General features: G+C 43.0%; 1 protein-coding gene across 1 annotated transcript in view; it reads left to right on the forward strand.

Moving 5' to 3' along the window:
• The window catches only part of ZNF608 (zinc finger protein 608), a 111,392-nt gene that overhangs the window by 18,580 nt on the left and 71,231 nt on the right, over window positions 1–21,581 (forward strand). Inside the window, 1 exon segment of the mRNA XM_047729809.1 lies at window positions 12,501–12,524. Within this exon segment, the coding sequence (XP_047585765.1) occupies window positions 12,501–12,524 (24 nt within the window).

Raw genomic sequence — 21,581 nt, forward strand, 5'->3', positions numbered from 1 at the left:
TGATCTCTGTCTGTCATATAAATAAATAAAAAATCTTTAAAAAAAAAAAAGTTTTCTCGGAGGCCGTGCCTGCCTTTCTGCTTCCCCATCCCCAGTACCCTTAGTATTCTCCTTCTGGTACTGCCACTGCCACGCATCCGTGAACCAGCGAATCTCCACTGAGTAACTTTAAAAATAAAATTGGCTTTATTGAAGGATTTGTGCATCAGGCCAGCATGCTGTCTAGAAAATAGAAAGGAGCTCTGGAGAGCCATAGGAAAGGAAAGGCTTTTCTTTTTTTTAAAGATTTTATTTATTTATTTGACAGAGAGAGATCACAAGTAGATGGAGAGGCAGGCAGAGAGAGAGAGAGAGAGGGAAGTAGGATCTCTGCCGAGCAGAGAACCCGATGCGGGACTCCATCCCAGGCCCCTGAGATCACGACCTGAGCTGAAGGCAGCGGCTTAACCCACTGAGCCACCCAGGCGCCCTTGGAAAGCAAAGGTTTTTCAAGGCAGACAGGTTGCAGGAAGAGGAAGTTTATTAGCACAAAGCCTTGTTTCAGGCAGGGTTCCCTTCCTAACGGAAGGGGTCTCAGACAGATTTTCTCACTTGGGCTGATCAGGTAATCCCAGATCGCCTAGTTAAAGATTACATTCCTGGAAGAGGCTAAAACTGCACTTAGATGATGCGTGAAGTGTTTTTTATTTTTTATTATTATTTTTTTTTTTGCTGATGTGGGGCTTGGCATAAGTGACTCCATTTGGGGTCTGTTGTCTTTTATTTATGTTATATATGTTATGTTATAATTGCATAAATAGATGTTGGGTTGGGAGTCGACTAGTACTATCTAGTTGGTATGGGCTTTATTTCTTTTAAAAGAAGTGTTACCATTGATTTTTATGTTCCACTCAGGAGCAGGGTAAATGGGGCCCCCAGTGCCCAGACTCCTCCTGTGCTCAATTCTCTCTCCCTACTGAAGTTTCCCTAAGTGCCTCCTTGCTGTCTGTTGCAAGTTCTTTTTAATTTAAACTAAGGGTTTTTGGCATTCGGAACAAAGCTTTTGCAACTGAATGGGAAGGTTGTTAAACTGTTCATAGTCTGTTGACCAGCAGTTAGGCTGTTTGTAATGTGGGTTTTTTTTTTTTTTTTTTTTTGAGAACTCAAAGGATCTTCAAGAGGGTGGGATTGGCACATTAACGCACTTGCTGAATTCTGCGTATGTGCTACCTTTTGGTTAGAGATACCTTTGGTCACGTATTAAAGGAGATGATGGGATTCACCTGAAAAGCTGAAATGATCACAAAGCAAGTATGTTTTGATAGGACAGTGGACCTTTGAAGTATCTGGATGGCATTTGGTATTCAGAAGACTCCCCCCCCCCCCCCCCCCCCCCCGCTTCCACACCCCCGCAATGAAGCTAAATGAAGATTTAAAAATTCGCATTAGAGCTATAAGAGAGAACTCAAAGGGAGGGGTGTGTTGGTTAGAACAAATAAATGAGTTTGAATGGATGGATAAGTATGACTGCTGACTTTTCAAAGGTGTTCTCCTCTTTTCATCCCTACCGTCCTCCTCTGTTTGATTGTTCTTCTAGCTCAACCACTGAGCTTTTTTGCCTGCTGGGAATCCTCATGGTCCGCTAGCACAGTAAGAAGAATGTGCCTAAAGGGCCATGTAGGCCTCTTCCAATAATGCCATATGAATGTGGCTTTTACAATTTCAAAATGTATTGATTATATTTTGTGTTGTATATAATGATTTTAGAAAGCAGATATTTCGGTGGTGGAATTGGCTTATTACGTTAACCAGAAAGCAGATGGCATGGTGCCACAGACGTATAATTTTACTTAAAGGGACTTTTAAGGTTTTGATGTGTTTTCTTTTCCTCTTATTTCCCTGATGACTTCTTTTTATTGAAGGGTAACTTAAGGAGACCTGGTAGCAATTTTACTGCCTTCCCCTGACAGTTTGAAATAATAGCATGGTCTTTGGTTGCACTGATCTTCCACCAGTCAACTAGATTCTGGTTTTTGTCATGTGGCAGTGAATTAAAAAAAAAAAAAAAAGTGTTTGTAGTATGTTCTAAGAAATGGACTCTTTTAAATGCTTCAATTAGCAACAGACGACGAAGTTCCAGTTGGTCACACTTTCATGAACTTCTAGAAGTCACAGTTCATCCTTTTGATTAAAGAAAACTGGATTGGTTTCTTAGGAAAAAGCACATCTGGCCCTCTGGTTCCTTTAGGTACAAAGTTTTGTCTTTTCTTTTGCCTTTAGTCACTGAAGGTTCAAAGGTCTGAGTCATTCCTAGTTAGGTTAGCAAGCTTTCCCCCTTTCTGGAGGGTTGTACTTTTTTGGGTTCCTACACCCACCATGGGTTGGAATTCACTTGGCCTAAAACTACCATTGATTTCTCTGCCTAGATTTTACAGTTTGACCCATTCCTCTTGTAGGACATCATCAGGATGAGTTGGAAAGCATCTCCTCACTTTTGTTTTGCAAAGTGCACGAAGCCAGACCAGATAACTTTTGGATTTCCTGTCACCTCCTTGGCTGATTTTTATGGATGGCTCATGTTAAAAGCAACAATAATGTTTGAATTGGAAGGCTTGAAGCCTTGGGTTTTCATTCTTCATGGAGAACTGTTTATTTGTGTGTGGTTCACCACAGTACATGGATAATGCTATCAAATCTGTGCTTTATTATAGGCTTAGGACTCGCACAGCAGCCCTTCAGTTCTGTTTTCTGTGTTTGCGTTCCTTGCCAATTCTTTTGTGATGGAAATGAAATTAGAACCGAATCTTTGCAACCAAGGGGAAAATAGGCACAACAAATAGAAACTGTCCCGTGAGCCAGTTTAGAAGTAGTAAGTAGTGGTGATGGAAGAATATATAGATGTATATTGTGTATGTGTATATATAATATATAATATGCATATGTGTATATGTAATATATATGAATATATATATTTATACATATTTAAAGTAAGTGAAATGTGTAAGAAAGTACTTCATTTTCACTTTTCCGTGAAGAGCTCTGGCCAGTGAGCCCAGCCCTTTGACAGATGGAGGGCTTCCCCCCCAACTTTTTGCTGTTTCCCATCTACAGTAACTGATTGGAAAGCGATTCACATTCCCAAACCTTCACACCCCTTTGAAGGTGGAATCCGAGCTAAGTAATATTGTTTGCTTCTGCCCCCCAAAGAGAACAACATGATTTAAAAACAGCTATCGAGCTTTTCCGCATCAGACTCCATTTGGCCACTTGTCTCCATTTACATTCCTTGCCCAAATCCTTCACCAGCCTTTCCATGATGCCGCAGCAGATGCCAGACACTGAAGTAGAAAGCGAGCAGCTGTTTGATTTCTCTCCCCCCGCCACCCCCCCACCCCCCTTAAAAGAAACCTTCTCTTCCACGGACTTTTGCATGCTCCAATTTATCAGGCTGCAGGTTTTCTATCGGATCCGACCGCTGCCTTGCTCGGAAGGCCCGTTTATTGTTCTAGGCTGCGGCAGGCAGACGGGAGGCAGACGGGAGCGCCCGGGCCCGGGGGCGTGGCCGCTCGCGCGCGCGCTCCCGCTGGGGGTGTGTGGGGTGTGTGTGTGGCGGGGACGCGCTGCCGGGGGCGCGCCCTCCTTCCCGCCCAGCACCCGTTTATAGCCCTGAGCGTTGTAAATCTGTCAGCTCTTCGTGACGCCCTCACCTCTTTCTTCATTTGCTCCAGCTTCTAGTTTGACAACGTTCCCCCGAGGCGGAATTCTAATCTGCTTCCAATTAGTTGCAAAATGTGACTGAAATTTCCACATTATGACTGCTGTTTTACTTGCACGCACACATCTAGAAACAAATTAATGCTCTTGAATATTTATTTTTTGAGCCCTTGGATTTACTTGAAGAGGGAGAGTTTCCAACTGCTTGGAATGGCTTCCAGGATTTGCATGCTCCCCTCCCCCAAGCCTCCTGAATTGGGTTTATTTAAAAAAGAAAAAAAAGAAAAAGCACAACTATTATGGTGGGGTCTCCCCACCTTTTAATAAGCCTTTTCCATCTTTTCAAGATTTCTCCAAATGTATTACATATGTTTGTTATGCAGATAAATTTTGTAGCCTTTCTAAAAAAAAAACAGAGTTGTTGGCCGAAGTGTAATGGAAGGGGGTCCCGGTGTGGTGTCTTAATACAACACAGGCACAAATTCACTTTTAAATGTAGCTTAAGTCTATTTGGGCAAAACACTAAAGACTTGTTACACACCTCTGACTTGTTTTCATTTGATATTCAAAAGCTAAGAACCCCAGATAAACGAATTAGGTGATTGATTAATTGGCTTAACAAGTACAGGGCCCGCATTGATGATGTCACTGTGGGCGGTAACGTTACCCCGGAAGTTTGTGCCCAGATCCCGAGCTCTGGGATGGTTCTGAGGAAGGAAGGTCATTACTCTTAAGCCCATTTACTTCTTTTCAGTGATTTTTTTTTTTTTAAAGAAAGATGTTGACTCACCTGATTATATGCAAATATTAGAGGTGTTTAGATCTTGGTTGCTGGGAGGTCAAGTTTACCTTTATTTATTACTTGCCTTAACGAACTATTTTCGCATCTCCTGGCGAATTTAGACCAAGGCAGTGGGTCTCTGGCTTTGTATTTGCAGAAAGCTGGTACTCTTAAGTAGGGTAGACTGGTGTATTTTATCGTCCTCGGCATCTTGGCAGATTGATGTCAACAATAATAATGATTTTTGAAGTGTGAATAATTTTATTGATGGTAAAGTGGTTATGTTGATCACATTACTTTGTGTTAGTTTTAAATAACACCTTCACATGCAAATCAGGTTTTCTCCCCCCAACGTCATCATCAAATATGATCATAGAATGTACATTAATTTATCATGTCGTTTGGGTACATACTATTTTCAGTCTCTCTAATCAGGTGGTGGGGCATTAATTTCACTTTGGAACAAAATTTATTTTAATATTTACTATATATGGAGTATATGTAACTTATTTATTTTGAAAACTTTCAGCTATGGCAGAATTGCACAAAAGAAGTAGGATTGCTCTTTGTATTGCTTCTTTTCATTCCATTCTCTGACTGGTAGTAGAAAACATAGCCAGATTGAAATCCTTAAGAATTTAAAAAGTGGGCCTTTCAGGCTGTAGAGACCTCCTGGGTTTAAAAAAAAGGAAAGAAAAGAAATTAGTGGACCCATAGTGAAATGCTCACAATAGGCGCAATTGTGCTAGCCCCTCAAGTCCCGGGGTTCACTAATTACCCATTAATGAGGTCAGTCTGCCCCAGCATTTTCCCTACCTTGGGAGGAAAAGCACACAAGACAGTTGGAGTTCAAGTGGATCTTGCTGTATTTGCAACTTAGCATAAATGCTTTGAAGGCCCCCAGGGCGCTTAATTGGGGCTGGGCATTTTTGCTTTGGGGGAGACTACACACAGCTCCCCATTGTGCATATAGAGGCCACTGTGCATCTTGGAAGCATTACATGCTTTTGTTGATGGTGCATAGGTTTATAAACTCCAAATGAGCTTATTGCCTTTTAACCATTGGGAGCACTAAATAATGGAGGAACCTAAAAGTCTCTGGATTGGGTAGCCGCCAAACAGTTAAAAAAAAAGAAAAAAAGAAAAAAGAAAAGGAATGAATGGTTTAATTGTAGAGCAAACCATTTGTTTACAGATTAAGATTTATTAGGTCACCAAATCCTATGGACCAGGAGGTGGAAGAATGAGTCTGTAAGGTATAGGGCTTGAATGCCCAGTGTTCTGTATTGTGATCCTGCTCAGCTGTTTTTACTCCTGTTTTTCTCAAAAGAAGAATGAATTGTTGAATGGTGAGAACTGCCTGGCCAAGTGTACTTTTTAGCTATAGAGAGAGGGGAGGCAGGGAGAGGCGGGTTATTTCTTTGCTGTCTTGTTCAGAAGCTAAAATCTTAAGGCTCTTCCAACCGAGAGAGAGGGACAATGGCTCTTGGTGAATTTCCCTGTTTGTTCCAATGAGGGGAGAATGGTGGTGGTCTTGGTAGTGGTGGAGGAGACAGGGAGTATAAAGTGGAAAGAAGGTATGTGGGAAAGCAGGTGGTGATTGGAAAGCCTTTGTGAAAACAGCCCTAGACAATGCATTCTCTTGAATAATGGGGACCCGTTACAGAAATTCCCCACTATTTCTTTAGTTAGTGGCCCTGGTACTCAGTAGAGGGGAACTCTCCAGCAATGGCAGTGAAGTGGTAAAGGAATTTTGGGGGGACACGCTGTTTGCCCGGCGCCAGAATTTCAGAATGTCTCTTTTCGGTTTCTAGGACTAGATGATACTCAATAGTAGAAGACCAGAAATCATAGCGTTAGTTCCCATCATGGTTGCAGATTGTTCTCCTAATCCTTTTATGAATAATAGGCTTAAGGAAATACTAGTAAAGTGTTATTTTCTAAAAGTATCATTTTGAATGCTCAGCTCCTTAGTTCACTGTTTTTATTTTTGCATTCATTTTCTTGGGAGTGAAACCCTTTTATCTCGAAGTGCTCTTTTGTGTGTAAACAGGATACTTACAAGTATTGTTGCTACATGATGTCTTTGTGTTCTGTTTGGCCATGAAAAACTGCTTTCCTTCTGGAACGTCATGAAAGTTATTTGTTATTCGAAGCATATATGAAAAATTGAACTTTAAATACACCAAATTGCCTTCATGTAATCTTGGGGTTTGTTTTGTTTCGTTTTTATCCTTAATAAGTTCTGGTCCTACTATTTTGGTATCATGATCACCTTTTTAAAAAAAATTTTTATTTTTTAAAAATTTTTATTTATTTGAGATAGAGAGTGAGAGCGAGAGCTGGGAGACGGAGAGGGAGAAGCAGACTCTCCTCTGAGCAGGGAAGCCTGATGCTGGGACTCGATCCCATGACCCCGGGATCATAACCTGAGCCGAAGGCAGAAGTTTAACCAACCGAGTCACCCAGGCATCCGGTCATGATCACTTTAAAAAAGGCTTAATTTTTGAGTCGAAATCATGGCTGATGGTTTCATTTTACTCTCCTTTGGGGGGTGGTGAGCAACAGGAGGAAAAGAGGGTAAAAGGTCAAAGTGGTTTCAGTCTTGTCAAGCTGGTGACTTCACTGTGCTGTTGTTCATTCCGGATGCTTTTCTATTAATATTTTCTATACTAGCGAGCCTGGATTTTACTTCTGTGAGCATCCAACGTAATTTTTAAAACTTTAAACTTTGAAATCATGAAAGTTAGCACTGTGGTGCTAGTCACCCAATGGATAACATTTGTGTAAAAGATGTTTTTTAAGCAATCATGCAAAAATAAAAAATTTTGTTTTACTAAAGCGGTAAATCCCCACACTCACTCACTTGAATTTGATTTCTTTGGGTGTCGTTTGACTGTTAATATGTGTTCAACCCGAGTTTACTTAGCAAACCAAACCAAAAGTGCAAAGATTAAAAAAAAATCGCTCCTGTTATCATCAGCCTAGAGGATTTTCACACTTGAAGTCTCTTTATAGCTTTAATCCCTCCTGGAAAGAAAGACTTCAACCAAATTGTCAGGGCCTAGCAAATGGGAATGCTTGTGAGGGTTTTAAAAGCCACCTGAACATCCTGGGTATTACAGGGAGTTCAGTTCACGTTCACATAGACATAAGGAACAGAAAGAACGTTGGTGTCAGTGCTCAGCTTCCTGCCTGGTAATGAGAGTTCCCCTTGTCTCTTCTTTGCTTCCTGCTTGCTGACGTGTTCTGGGTACTCTTGAAGGGGATGCTTTTGTTGCCCATTGCAATGTGAAAGGAAGAAAGCTAACCTTTGTAAGACTCTAAGATGCTCTGAAATTGACTTTGATGCCAAAGTCTAGTCCTTTCTGTCTCAACTCATATTAAAAGCTCACTTAAAGTCTCCCTTGAAAGGCTAGCGTATGACTCCAGAAGCCCACTCTAAATTCATGTACCTTCTTTCCTTGTAAGGTATTTTCCACTTCCCTGGAGCTAGGACGTCAGCAGAGTGCCTTCCAGCAGCCATGCCCGTGCAGGGTGAGATGGACTGGTGGGGGGCGGGTTCTGTCAGACCTATGGCTCTTTACCAGGGATAGAATGACAACCCGAAATTCCTTGTATTTTTTGGATCTCAGCTAAGTACCTGGAATCTCTCTCTCTCTCTCTCTTTTTTTTTTTTTGAATTTAAGGTTTTATTTATTTATTTGACAGAGATCACAAGTAGGCAGAGAGGCAGGCAGAGGGGCGGGCTGGGGGGGCGGAGCAGGCCTCCCACTGAGCAGAGAGCCCACTGCGGGGCTCCATCCCAGGACCCTGAGATCATGACCTGAGCGGAAGGTAGAGGCTTATCCCACTGAGCCACCCAGGTGCCCCTAAGTACCTGGAATCTTAAACCCATCGAGTTTTTATCTTTCTGACACTTTCAGTGAAACCTGAAGAGGTTCGAAGATTTTCGTTCTTAGAAAAAAAAATCCAGAAAATGCCCAGTGTCTTCAGGTCCTGTTTTTAGTGGTGTTCTCCTCCTTAGCTCTCCAGATCTTTTCAGAGCATCCCTGAGTTGGGTGAGCAGCTTGTCCGCACCCGCTGGTAGCGGGAGGGAATCCAGAGGTGGTGGAGAAATGGGCCCTGTTGTACCTTTTGTCTGTAAAATAAACTCTGACAGGTTTTTAGAGACTTGCATTTGGGACGTGTTGTAACTCACTTCGTGAGCTGAGGGGTAATCCTGACTGTGTGAATATTCTGTGCAATGAGGTGTGGTTGCCTCCGTGCTATTTGAGCCTGAATGTGCGTGCATAATTGGAGAGATTATTGCAAACTGTTTTGCTGTGGTAGATGTGGTTTAAATCCTAGCACTGAGCGCAGCATTTACTTTCTCAGCTTACCCACAAAATCTGTGACTAATTTAGTGAATGTGAAGATTTTAGTCCAGATGGTTAGGTTTAATTGTAAAAACTGGAAAGATTTCAAAGTACCCTTTGGGGGAGCGCAGGAAACAACAACCGAACAACAAAAAAGAATGAAGAGTGACTGGGACTCACTACATAAAGCATATTGGTGTATTTTCGATTTTTAAACATACATGCATACCTACGGGCCTATGGTCCAGGACAAGCTTGAAGGATTTAGTATAGTGGTCGGTAAGCACAGAGAGGATCAGGAAGGGGTTTCTAACGTTTAATGGCGTAGGATGTTCTGTGTCAAGTGTTTGTTCATATATCTATGTTTTGCCTTTCCTGGGCTCAAAATAGGTTTCCTCTCAAGTGTGTGGAGAAGATGTGGCTTCCCTGTCACCCTCGATTCTTGGTTAAAGAGCGTTGGCAGTTAACCTCACGAAACCTGAGGGAAATGGCGCTCTCGCCTGGCGGGTGTCTCCTCGCTGTGGTGTTCCCTGAGGCCTGGGCTTGCCTGCTCTTCCAGAACTGCCCCCATGAAGCTCACAGAGGGAGCCCAGTGCTGTGGAAGGATGGGTCTCCTTGTCTGCATCTATTCATCCTTCACTGCTGCTTGCCATGACTGAGTGAATCCAAGAATTGGAGTGGAAAAGTGACTCAAGACCTTCTTTCTGGTTGCTTCAGATCCGAGCCTAAAGGATAGAAGTTGGCCCTTTCCTCTTGGGTCAGTGAAGTAGATTTGAAGTTGCTAGGCTGCTGGGGCTCCATGGAGAACTTTATTTATATTACCTGGCCTTGTAAGGAGAGGTAGAGGCAAGAAGAGTAAACATATCACGGAGATACGGAGATACGTTTAGACCATTGGGCTGCTGATAAGTTCTCCTTTGTTCCAGTGGAATGCCTAGGGTTTATGGCATGGTGGCCTCAAAGGCGAGCAGGTGGACACATTTCTGTCACAGGAATGGACATCTGCCCACATATTTATAGATAAACTAGGATTTCATAATATTCAGAAAACGTGGAGAAATGAGGCAAATTTATATGTGTTACAGTTGGCATATATCTTTTGTTTTAACCTTTAATGATTGAGCCCAAAGTGTTTAATGAGCACGAGGTTGTCTTTCACGGTGAGGATGATAAGCAAGAAGACCATCTGTGTGGGGTCAGTGATTTTGATTTTGGAATGGCTACGAAATAGAGGCCAAGAGAGAAGGTATATCCCAAGGAGATCTTGGAGGCTCTTATCATGGGTGGCATGGAGAACAAGATCAAAAGGTCGGTCGCCCCAGAGCAGAAGTGGTCTTTACTTTAATGCCATGGCAAAGTTCCATCTAAAAATATCCTTCTTTTTGGGGTGCTTGCGTGGCTCCTCTGTGTTAAGTATCTGCCACTGGCTCAGGTCAGGATCCCAGGGTCCTGGGATCAAGCCCCACATTGGGCTCTCTGCTCAGGGGGGGAGCCTGCTTCTCTCCCTCCCTCTACTCTTTATTCCCACCCCCTAGCTCATGTTTTCTCTCTGTCAGATAAAACCTTAAAAAAAAAAAAAAGGACATCTATCCTTTTATCTTCTCCTATCTACGTATTTGCTTAGAGCCTGATTTTTCTCCATTTATCAATAGTTTCGTCCTCCGCTAGAAATCCATTGGAATGACCCTTCAGGTGATTTTCAGATGGTGCCACTCCCTCATTGTGAGTAGACTTTTTGAAGGCCCAAGGGATGAAATTCTGTAGGGACTATCTGGTAGGAGGAGAGTCAGGAGAGCTTTCCTGGTGTCAATTGCATGATGCCTTTGGGACAGTCATCTTTCTGTCCCCAAAGCTGGTTTTTGACAGAGCCTCGTCTGTAGATGTTTCTTAGTATGTGTGGAGCTGACAGCAAGGTGTAAGTGATGAGGTTGAAACAGGGTCTGACGTGGATCCATGCCCCCCCACCCTTGATTTCACAATGGATAGTTTTAGGGGAGTTTTATAACTCATGTAAGGAGGGTGTTTGCAACAGGGACCTGATAGGCATAGGAGATCCTGAGGATTGATACCGCCGTTAAGTTATGGAGCGAGTCATAGACCTGAGAGATAAATGTCATGTATTTTTATTTCCTATATTAATATATTTTATAGATACACAATTTTTTATAAGCTGTATTTTCTTAGTCTGTGTCTTTCTAATTATGATGAATTTGATTTGAGGAACAGAAATAATGTACGTAACTTGAAGACGTCTGTGAGGGCAGCTGTACATGGTCAAGGGTACAGGAGTTCTTGGGATGCAGGTCAGAAAGGTAATGGGACATAAACTTACCAGTGTATCTCTCAGCTCCTCTCGATTTGCCACAGAAGAGGTCCTCCTAGGATTGTGCAGGCAGTGAGCGGTTCCTCTTACTTTCTCTGAAGCTTTGACTTGGAAACACACAGTTATTTATTCTTGCCATTGGAAATCCCGTAGGACACTGCGGAGAAGGGATTCACTGGAAAAAGCAAGGAGGAGATTTGCCTCCTTATGGAGAACCTCTTCTGTTGACATTTCTTTACGGTCTTTAACTTTGACGACGGGCACCGTGTATTTAGGAGATGAACCGGGTAGAATGCTATGTCAAGTACAAACTTGAGGTGGAAGAGAAGGAACAGACTGAGTGCCTGATGATGACTTGAGGGGAACCAAGGCCTCTTCTCCCAGCGATTGGATGTTTGCACTTTTCTTTCTTTCTTTTTTTTTTCTGGATGTGCTTCCTGGTCTCGCTCTTGGCTGACTGCATATGCTCTGAAATCCACCTGGATAATAACACACGGAACGTGTTCCAGGCACACCGTGCCCAGATCGGATTGGGAGTTGGGTGCAGGCCAGATCAGGCAGGACTTTGTAGATCGTGGCGAAGAGTTGGGATTTTCGTTTGAATGTGATGAGGATTTTGAGCAAGGGAAAGAGACATGACTTGGTTGTTTCTGAAAACTTACATTTGACTGTGATGTGGAGAACTGACCCTAGAGAGGCAAGAAGAGAAATGGGGGATTGCACTGCAAGGCTTTTTTCAGAGGTCCTGGAGAGACAGGAGGGCATAGACTTGGTCACAGAGGTGGTGAGAAGCGTTCCTGTTGTTGAAGGTAATGAGGAAAGACTCAGACGTGAGTGTGAAAGGATGACACTTAAGGATGACATCTAGAATTTGGGGAGTGGGTGGGGTCAAGAGTTGGGACACACTTTGGATGTACCCGCACGGCTTCCAAGTGATGGTACACAATGGGCTGGCCAGTGCTGGAGGCAGGGATTGGGAGAAGTGGGTGGGCTTTTCCGTCGGTGGCCTGGAAGAGGTCACCTTGCTAGTCCAGCTGGGAAAGATGAGGCCAGGGCCGAGCCATGAAGCATCAGCGGGGTCTAGCAGTGCGTCCATTGAGGAGGAAGAGAACCATCTAGTCTGGTGCTTCCTGAGAGCCGGTGAAGACTTTCTAGCAAGAAGGGTGTACTCCCATGTGTCAGAGACTGCCAAGCAGTCAGATTAAGATGAGACTCGGAGTGAGGGCTGCCTTTGGAAAGATGACTGTTGTTAGTGATCTTTAATCCAAGCGGTCCTGAGTGAGAGGTGGGGGTGGTCATGGAGGAAATATAAGTTTGATCAGAGGGCTGGGATTTTGGGTATGAGGTGAAGAAACAGAACACAGAAAAGGTGAGTAGAGCACACTTTCCTGTAAGGGACAGCATGGGGTCAGGGAATATTTAAATGTTAAATATTAAATAGCTGTTAAATAGCTTGTTTGCGTGCTGATGGAGATGACACAGGGGAACTAGGAGAGCTGATCTCCTGGAGAGAGTGGGCACGGGGTGCCCTGGAATTGGGGTGGGATGGCAGTAGGGGAGATCTGGTTCCTGGGTGCATCTGTGGCCTCTTGGAGCCTGGACACGTCTTCCACTCCACAGAAGTCAGAAAATACGTACAGAGATGCAAAGGCATTTGGTTTTCATGGTGTAAAAATTAGGTTGCATTTTTATCATTTGTGCAGGATATGGTTGCTCTCTTAAGAAATTCTTTTAGGGGCGCCTGGGTGGCTCAGTGGGTTAAAGCCTCTGCCTTCGGCTCAGGTCATGATCCCGGGGTCCTGGGATCGAGCCCCGCATCGGGCTCTCTGCGCAGCGGAGAGCCTGCTTCCCCTTCTCTCTCTCTCTGCCTGCCTCTCTGCCTACTTGTGATCTCTATCTGTCAAATAAATAAATAAAATCTTAAAAAAAAAAAAAAAAAGAAATTCTTTTAAATACAGGTGTCGTGGACAACAGCTGAATAGTGAATTTTCATGTCCTGCTTCCTCCAATAATCTGGGAGCTTTGACCATTTTGTGTTCTGATGGTAGAAATGTTAGGAAGGGCGGAAGTGTCCATGCAGATTTCTGTTTATTCTTTCATTCTTTCCTTCATTCATTCCTTCACTCAGCAAACACTTTCTGCCTGTTGTTTGTATGCCAAACCCAGTCTGGGTCCTGGAGATATAGTATTGAACAAGCAAAGTTCCTGCTTTCATGAAGCTTCTGGACAAATAAATGTATTTCCGGAGGTATTAGGTGCTTCAGGAAGGAATCGAGAGGGAGGAGGTGGTGGAGAGGGATGGTGGGAAAGGAGAGTTTTTGTTTTTTTGTGTTTGAGTAGAGACCTGGTAGATAGTGAGGAGGAGCCATTTGACCTGCTGGGGAGAGAACTTTTAGGCAAGAAAACTGTTCACAAGCCCTGGAGGAGGGTGTGTGTGTGTGTGGTTCTAGGAGATTCCAAGCATGGTTGGAGCTGAATGAGGCTAAGAGGAACCTACCTGCTTGTTGATGAAGTTCCAGAAGGAGTCTGAGGAACCAAGTAAGACTCAGAGGATGAGGGGTGAGGCTTTTTGAACACGGTGCGGGGGAGGGGCTGCACTGTGACGGGTGTTCTAGAAAGTTCTCAGGGTTTGGGAAGCTAGGCTAAGCTTGATTTGTGCCTCCGTTCCTCAGGCAAGATGACGAATACTAAGTTGGTTTTTTGTTGTTGCTTTTTCAGAAAGTGGACAAAATGGTGCCTTCCTCATTAAAAAGCAACCATTAAACTTTCCTCAGAATGAATGTTTTCCAGGTGTCTCCAGTTGTGTGTGTACACCCACATACCCCCCCCTACACAGAGTCTCCCCTCCATGTGTCTCTGTACTAATATAGTCAATCATTACTAAAATTACAAACAATATAATTCCAAAATGATGGGTAAGTGCATAAGTAAAAATCCTCATTTTTTTTCTTGCCCTCCAGTGGATACCTCTTGTATCCCTGCTGGGTATTTAATGTGCCTCTGATTTGGGAGACTGGTCTAGAGCCTTGAGACACTAGTTAAATTTTTTCAAATGTCTTTTTTTTGTTGTTGTTAAAGATTTTATTTATTCACCTGACAGAGATCACAAGTAGGCAGAGAGGCAGGTAGAGAGAGAGGGGGAAGCAGGCTCCCCACTGAGCAGGGAGCCTAAATGCGGGGCTTGATCCCAGGACCCTGAGATCATGAGCCGAGCCGAAGGCAGAGGCTTAACCACTGAGCCACCCAGGCGCCACCCCTTCAAATGTCTTTTAGTTGACTTTTTTTTTAAATTAAGAAAGCAATACCTGAATCTATAAAAGTTTAAGTTGTACTAAAATAATATTATATAATGGAAAGTAGGTTTTACTCCCCTTCCCCGCAGACCTGCTCTGCAGAGCCAACTACTTTGAACAGTTTTGTGTGTCATTCCTGAAATAGTCTCCATATGTTCAAACATATATATTTATATTTCTTGTCTCCTTATACAGATTCCAAGCACATTTAAGAAACGGATCTGCACCTTGCTCTTTTTGTATAACTAAGGATATCTTGGATATCCTGTGTTCGTTTTCCACCTTTTTGGTTTTTTTTTTTAAGATTTTATTTATTTATTTGACAGAGATCACAAGTAGGCAGAGAGGCAGGCAGCAGGGGTGGGGAAGCAGGCTCCCTGCTGAGCAGAGATCCCGACTTGGGGCTCGATCCCAGGACGCTGAGATCATGACCTGAGCTGAAGGCAGAGGCCCAACCCACTGAGCCAACCAGGCGCCCCCGTTTTCCAACTTTAATTCCATAATTTAGCTGATTCTCTACTAATAGCCTGTGGGGTTGACAGTCTTTTTCATTTACATTTTCAGAATGCTCTAGTAGACATCTTAATCCAAATATATTTCAAAGTTTGTCTTCTAACTTGATGGCTTGAGTTGTGTTCCCACCAGCATGTGAAGTGGGATGTGAAGTGTCTGTATTTCTACAAGTTAACAAATACCGTGAATTATAATTATTTGGTTTTCATTTGTGGTAGTCTGATGGTAACCCGTTATTTTAATTTAATTTAATTTAATTTTAATTTCTCCTTTTCATGTTTACAAGTCATTGTATCTCTTTATTTTCCTGTATATTGACAGTGTATAACCTCTGACTCATTTCCTAGGGAGTTGGCCGTTTTTTAAATTAAAGTATTTCATTGTATATTAATTAAATGTATGTATAAATGTAAAAAAGTATTTCAGTGTATGTTAATTAAATGTATGTATAAATATACTTTTTTTTTTTATGTTTTGCAAATTTTCTCCTGTGCTTGCAGATTTTTTTCCCCATCTCTTCATTTGCCTTTTGATTCTTTTTATGTTAGTTAGTTGGGTTTTTTTTTTCCCTTTCTTTTCCCTCTGTGTAACTGTCTTGAATTGTCAGGTTATTCATTTCCTCTTGTGGCTTCTGGATTTTGTACTGGTGTGAGAAGACCTTTTTTTCTTTGAGACTATTAAAATTTTTTTCTGGTACTGCTCTGGTGGTAGTTGACTATCTTTGTAGTCTTCAACTGGAAGAAGTTGAGCATGTTTTTTTTTAAGGTTTTATTTATTTGAGAGAGCACGAGCATGAGCTGGGGTGAGGGGCAGAGGAAAAGGGAGAAGCAGGCTCCCCGCTGAGCAGGGGACTCAGTCCCAGGACCTTGGAATCATGACCTGAGCCAAAGGCAGAAGCTTAACTGAGGCACCCAGGTGCCCTGTGAGCGTGACTTTTATCTTACTGCCTTTTGGGGTCATATAACTTTTATAATAAATATTGCTTATTAATCCTCTATTGTTAACTAATAAAAGATAAATAGTATTTGATCAAGTATCTGGAATCCTTATACCTTTAATTTAAATCACTGTTTCTTAATCAGAGCTCTGCATCTGAATCACCCAAAAAATGCTTAATTTTTTTCCTGTTCCCAAACCTGCAGTTCTAGGTCCCCTATGACTGTTCTGACTTTTCAGCTCTACAGGGGGGTTCTTTGTGTGCATTTAGGAAAAAGGTGCAGATAGCTTACTGGAGGATGCTTCCCCAGCCCCCCAAAGCAAATGTTAAGAATGGCCGTTAGAATCTCCCATTTCTGTTTTTTTCCCCTTTCTTTTATAGTTCTTTATTTAAAAAATCCCCACACTATTGCTTTAAATATAATGTCACTAAGTGTTTTGCAGGTGTTTAATTAGTGTACTTGGTCAGAGGGGAGGTAGAGGAGAAAGGACAAAGGATTTGTAGCACCAGCCCTGGGAATATTCACAGCCAGGTAAATATCCTCCCTGGTGTGCTTTACCAGTAAAGACAAACCCTGGTTTTGCTTAGTTAGCCCTTTTGGATTAGTAGCATGTCGATAATTGCCACGAAGGCCGGAGGAAATGTTTTGGGAGCGTATAAAGCCTGCCGTGATACTCCTGCTGTAGGTCTGATCTGTGGGGGATCATCTCTTCTGGTCAGCTGAGCTTCAGAAAACTGCCAGTTTGCTTTCTTGCCCTCTTGGCCAGCAGAGCAGAGCCAGGAAATCCTGCTGGTAGTGGCCTTCAGGAAGAGTGTTCTCTGCGGCGGGGATCCCATTTCTGCCTAGGTCCTGATCCAAGGGGAGAAGCTGTGGAACGTGAGTTGTGAGACTGGGTCCCACTTGATGCGTTGGCTTTGACTTTTAGGATCCTGGGTAAATGTCCCTGTATCTATCCCTGGACCTTAGCTTCTTCTTGGATTCCTTAGTCTTCTGAGTGTCCTTCCGGTTCCAAAGAGAATCGTCATGTCCCCCACTCCTAGCTATGGGATCAGACAACTGTGTGTGTCTCTGACTTGAGTCTCGCTCAGTCTGTCACTGTTGTGTGTGTGTGTGTACATTTCCCGTGCCCACCTGAGATGTGTGAGTGGATGGATGGCATCTTACTTTCTAGATCTCTGCAGCACGGAGCACTGTGCCTGGTTGTAGGGAGTGCTTCGTTAATATTGGCTGAACTGGGTCTGCTTTTGGTAGGGTTGTAGACATAAGAGGACCTGGGGGCTGGCTCCAATGGGCCCACACCTTTTGTCTTTCTTCCAAGGAGAGATCATAGGCAAAAGCCCTTGCTGGAAGTTATCTGGATCTTTTCGTAGCTCACATTCATGTGGCATTTTTAATTCTTTAATGCACTGCCATCTGCAAAGTTGGTTGTATTGTACCTGGTTTTCTGGGTCTGGTCGGGCATGTCTATGGACCCATAAGGGTTATGCTGTGTCAGAAGAACAGATTGCAGTGGTATCCTGTTGGCTGGCTGATTTTTGTTTGATGATTTTTTTTTCCCCCTTTTTGGTCACCCTTAAAACCCTCGGGGCTACAATGGAAGGCTACTCTTAGGGAAAAAAAAAGTCATTATTCAAGTTAGAGAGAAGTGCCAGTTATAGCTAAAGTTTAGGTGTGACCATGGGAAAATTGAAACAAGTTAACAATCTAATTTGGGGAACAGCAACAACAAAAAGGCCAGCCCAGGAGTTTGGAGTATAATAAGATCTTAGGAGCTCAGGGATGAATTTGGCCCCTTTACCTTTGGTGAAATTTGTATCAGAACTTGGATCAAGGCCCATTTGGACAGTTCTGGTGTGTAATCATTGATTACAATGATGGGTCATTAATAGTCGTAACCTGTTAAATGGAACAGTGGTTTGGTTTTTACCTTGAAGTTGTCCATTTAAACTCAACATGTTATTAAAAGATATTTTTCAAAAAAACCCACTAGCCCATATAATTTAATAGATTGAAACTACCCATGTTTATTGTGAGAGTGTTTTTCACCTGAACAAGTTCTGATGTTGCTGTGTTCCTTGGCCAGGGCGCGTCTGTGGTTCTTTTTCTGGTGCCCACTGAGTCGTGTGCTTTTCTGATGGCAAGAGCGCTCTTGCTGGCAAAGGGGTGAGACAAGAAATCTTATAATTAGATGTATTATAAGATGGCGATGATGATGCCCATTAGTGAGAACTCAGCATCTTTTGGGGGAAGGGATGCCGTTTCTTTCTTTGTTTCTAAAAAATATTTTATTTGTTTATTTGAGAGAGAGTGAGCACAAGCAAGGGGAGTAGCAGAGGGAGAGGGAGAAGCAGACTCTTTGCCGAGGAGGGAGCCCAGTGCCAGGGTAGGGGATGGTGGGACTGCTCCATCCCAGGACCCCTGGCTCAGGTCATGACCTGAGCCAAAGGCAGATGCCTAACCCTCTGAGCCAGCCAGGTGCCCTTGGAGTGAGTTTCTAGTATAGCCATCAGCAGAGCCTCGGGATAGTCTATCTCCTTTTGAGACCCCTTCCCCCAAGTAAGTAAGTTTCCCAGATAAATTATTTACTCAGAGACTCTATCCTTTCTAATATCAAAAAAATACAATCAGTAATTATCTTTGGACAGCCACTAGCATCTGGGTGCCCCGGGAATGTTTGTTGAATTCAGTAATACCTTAAATGATGTTTTTTTTTTTTTTTTTTTTTTTTTTTTAAATTTATTTGACAGAGATCACAGGTACGCAGAGAGGCAGGCAGAGAGAGAGGAAGGAAAGCAGGCTCCTTGCTGAGCAGAGAGCCCAATGCGGGGCTCAATCCCAAGACCCTGGGATCATGACCTGAGCCGAAAGCAGAGGCTTTAACCCACTGAGCCACCCAGGGGCCCCTATGTTTAAGTACTTCTAAAGTCGTTTCCTGTTGGTTTTCATGATGGTCTTAAAGGTTGTTAGAGAGCTTGTTAGTGCTCTGGTTTAGGAGGTGAGGAAGCCAGGCTGATGACTGATAAACTTGAGCAGACATGTGCAGAGTGTGTGTATTATGAAAAGGGAAGCGCTGCTCTTGAACCTGACTTTACAGACACTAGCTCAGTGCTTCTTAAGTCTATTTTTGGTTACAGTTTTATTGAGCACCTATGTGCTCTCTCTGCTGGGAGAAGGAAACAGCAAGTGCACCAGTGTGTGTAAACACACAGACCTTCGCTTCTGTAATTGCATGGTGTCTCATACTCCACCAAGTGTTCGAACCCCAGGTAAAGAGTCTTTGATTTAACAGTTGCTTGTCAGCAAGTCCTTGAATTAAATGACTTAGTTAGGGGCCAAACAGCTTGACTACTGAGAAGCAACAGAAACCCCATGCTTCTTTTTCCTCCCCTAATGTGTTTCCCACTACGCCATGCTGATTTTGAAATGATGAACGACAATGGAAATATTAGGAAAACGCTCCGCGAACGCAGACTGTTCTACAAATAAAAACAGCAAACCGATTTCGTTGTGGCAAGGGAGACCCAGGCCATGCATTTTGTAGTGTGGCTTATGTTCATATATTAGGGAGCCTGCTGGAACCCCACTAAACTGTGAGTTGCCAGCTGTTTGGTGTAATCTGATCATTTACAAAAATACAGCCAGCCTCACTGGTGCATATGTTAAATACTGATAGAACAGAAAGAAACGCTGTGCCTGTGGCATCTATTTTTGCAAATGCTTTTGGTGTTTGTGTTGGGAGAGTCGGTTTAATGCTAATTGCAGAAGTTTCGGTGGGATTTGTATCTGTCTTCCTGAGATAGTTGGAAGACATTTAAGTCCTCAACCTCGGAGGCTGCACATTTTTATTTTTGTCCTACTTGGGGAAGAACCGTGTTCATTTGAAGGAACTCAGGAATGTGCAGGTTGATACTGGTTGTTTCTGGTAGTGAATTAGATTTTGGTGGAGGGTGGCAGTATTGCCAAACTTGAGGTTTCCCAACATTCTCTGATTTTGAGGGCAGAGACAACGCTTGTGGGTGTTTCTGCCGTGCATATTCATTTAGGAATGAGTCGATAATGATTCCACTCGTTTCATTTCAGCATGAAAAAAGGGACACGTTGAAGGCTTGCCTGTCTTTCTTCACCAAATAGCAGTTTTGCAGACCCTTACAAGTTCCCATATGTTAGTGAAAAACATTTTCCAAGAAATTGGCAGTGTTGCACTTTGTAGCTGATGCCAGCTTCCTCCTTGGGCCAATTCAACAGAGAGAAGGGGAAAAATGCCTTGTGTTCGTGGCTGAATGACTCTGACAAGCTTTCGCATTGCCCCTCCTCTTATTAATATTCTTTTTGATGTGAGCTTGTAAAACAGAGGATTGGCTGTTAATCTCCAAGATCTCAAGGGCTTTTGGCAGTGGCCCATAATTGATGTGTTCACATGGCGGTTGTCTGACTACTAATGATGAGACAGCAGTGTTATCTCCCAGCTACATCAGTGTTGCTCATAAATCACACTTGATAAACTGCAGTTTCATTTCTTCAAAGAGTCTGTACATGTCTACATACTTTGATAGAACTGCCAGAGGCATTTCATGATTTTATGACAGCTTAGATTAGGTTTATTTTTCATTCCTGTTTGACAAAATATTAGACTTCCTTATGCATGTGAAAGAGACTTTTTTGTTCCTCCAACAAGGCACGTGGAGAATGATAGGCAGAGAAAGATTACCTGCTCTCCCTGGGAAGGTGCACAGGTAGGTGTAGCAGGGTCCCTTTTTGGCCTTTTGGGGCCATGTCTCTCTGGCAGAAGAAGAGAAAGATGCCCCCCGGGGGAGGCAGTTCTCAGAATGTGGGCTCCTACTCAGAGGGTGACATGGCTGGGGTAGGGCCATCTAGAATTGTGACAATCTAGATTGTCCTCACTGTTGAATCATATTATGTACTGAACCCGGGCGTCCAGGTAGGACTCTGCTGTTTGGAGAAAGCGGGAGAAAACAAGGAGGTGCTATGAGAGGAAGAGGTAACAGCCACAGAAATCATTCTGTTGCTCTGCTTCGCTGTCCAGGTGGAGCTACTTGGCTTGCCACAGACACACCCAGAGCCCCCCTTCTGCCCAGAGGTCTGGGCGCTACAGAATGCAACTGGGTTGCACATTGCCCATGGTGGGGTTTGACTGGGAACCTCAGCGGAGCCTTGGCCTTGATCCTACCATAAACTCATGTGTCTTTGAGATAACTTTCTTTATCTATAAAACTTAAAAAAAAAAAAGAAAAAGCAACTAAGTAATGGCCAAGCTGGTTTTGCTCTTCTCCTTTTGTACTTCTACAGACCCTTGGGCTGTGTTACTCCAGAGCCCCTCAGACTCTTTTTGCTAACATTAGTGAATTTATCTTCACTTTTTTTTTTTAGACCAGATATTAGACTTCAAAGAAGTAGTGCTGTCATAGTTATTTGATCTTAACAAATAGAATTCTGTTTACAGAGTTTAAAGGCCTGTTGCGTTTAAGAGCTGTCTGTAATGGTTTAAGGTGTGGCAAAAGTTAAATATTTCATCAAAATGTCTAACTCGTACTCAGAATAAAATTATGTGGCAGAGATTGGCAGTAAGGGTTTTATTAGTAAGTTGTTCACAGTTTAAAGAGTTACTAGAGCTCTAGAACAGTGAGAATGCAAGAGAGTGCGCTTAAATTAACATCAGAGCTC

Source organism: Lutra lutra, chromosome 5, assembly GCF_902655055.1.
Source record: "Lutra lutra chromosome 5, mLutLut1.2, whole genome shotgun sequence".
Classification (NCBI taxonomy): Eukaryota; Metazoa; Chordata; class Mammalia; order Carnivora; family Mustelidae; genus Lutra; species Lutra lutra.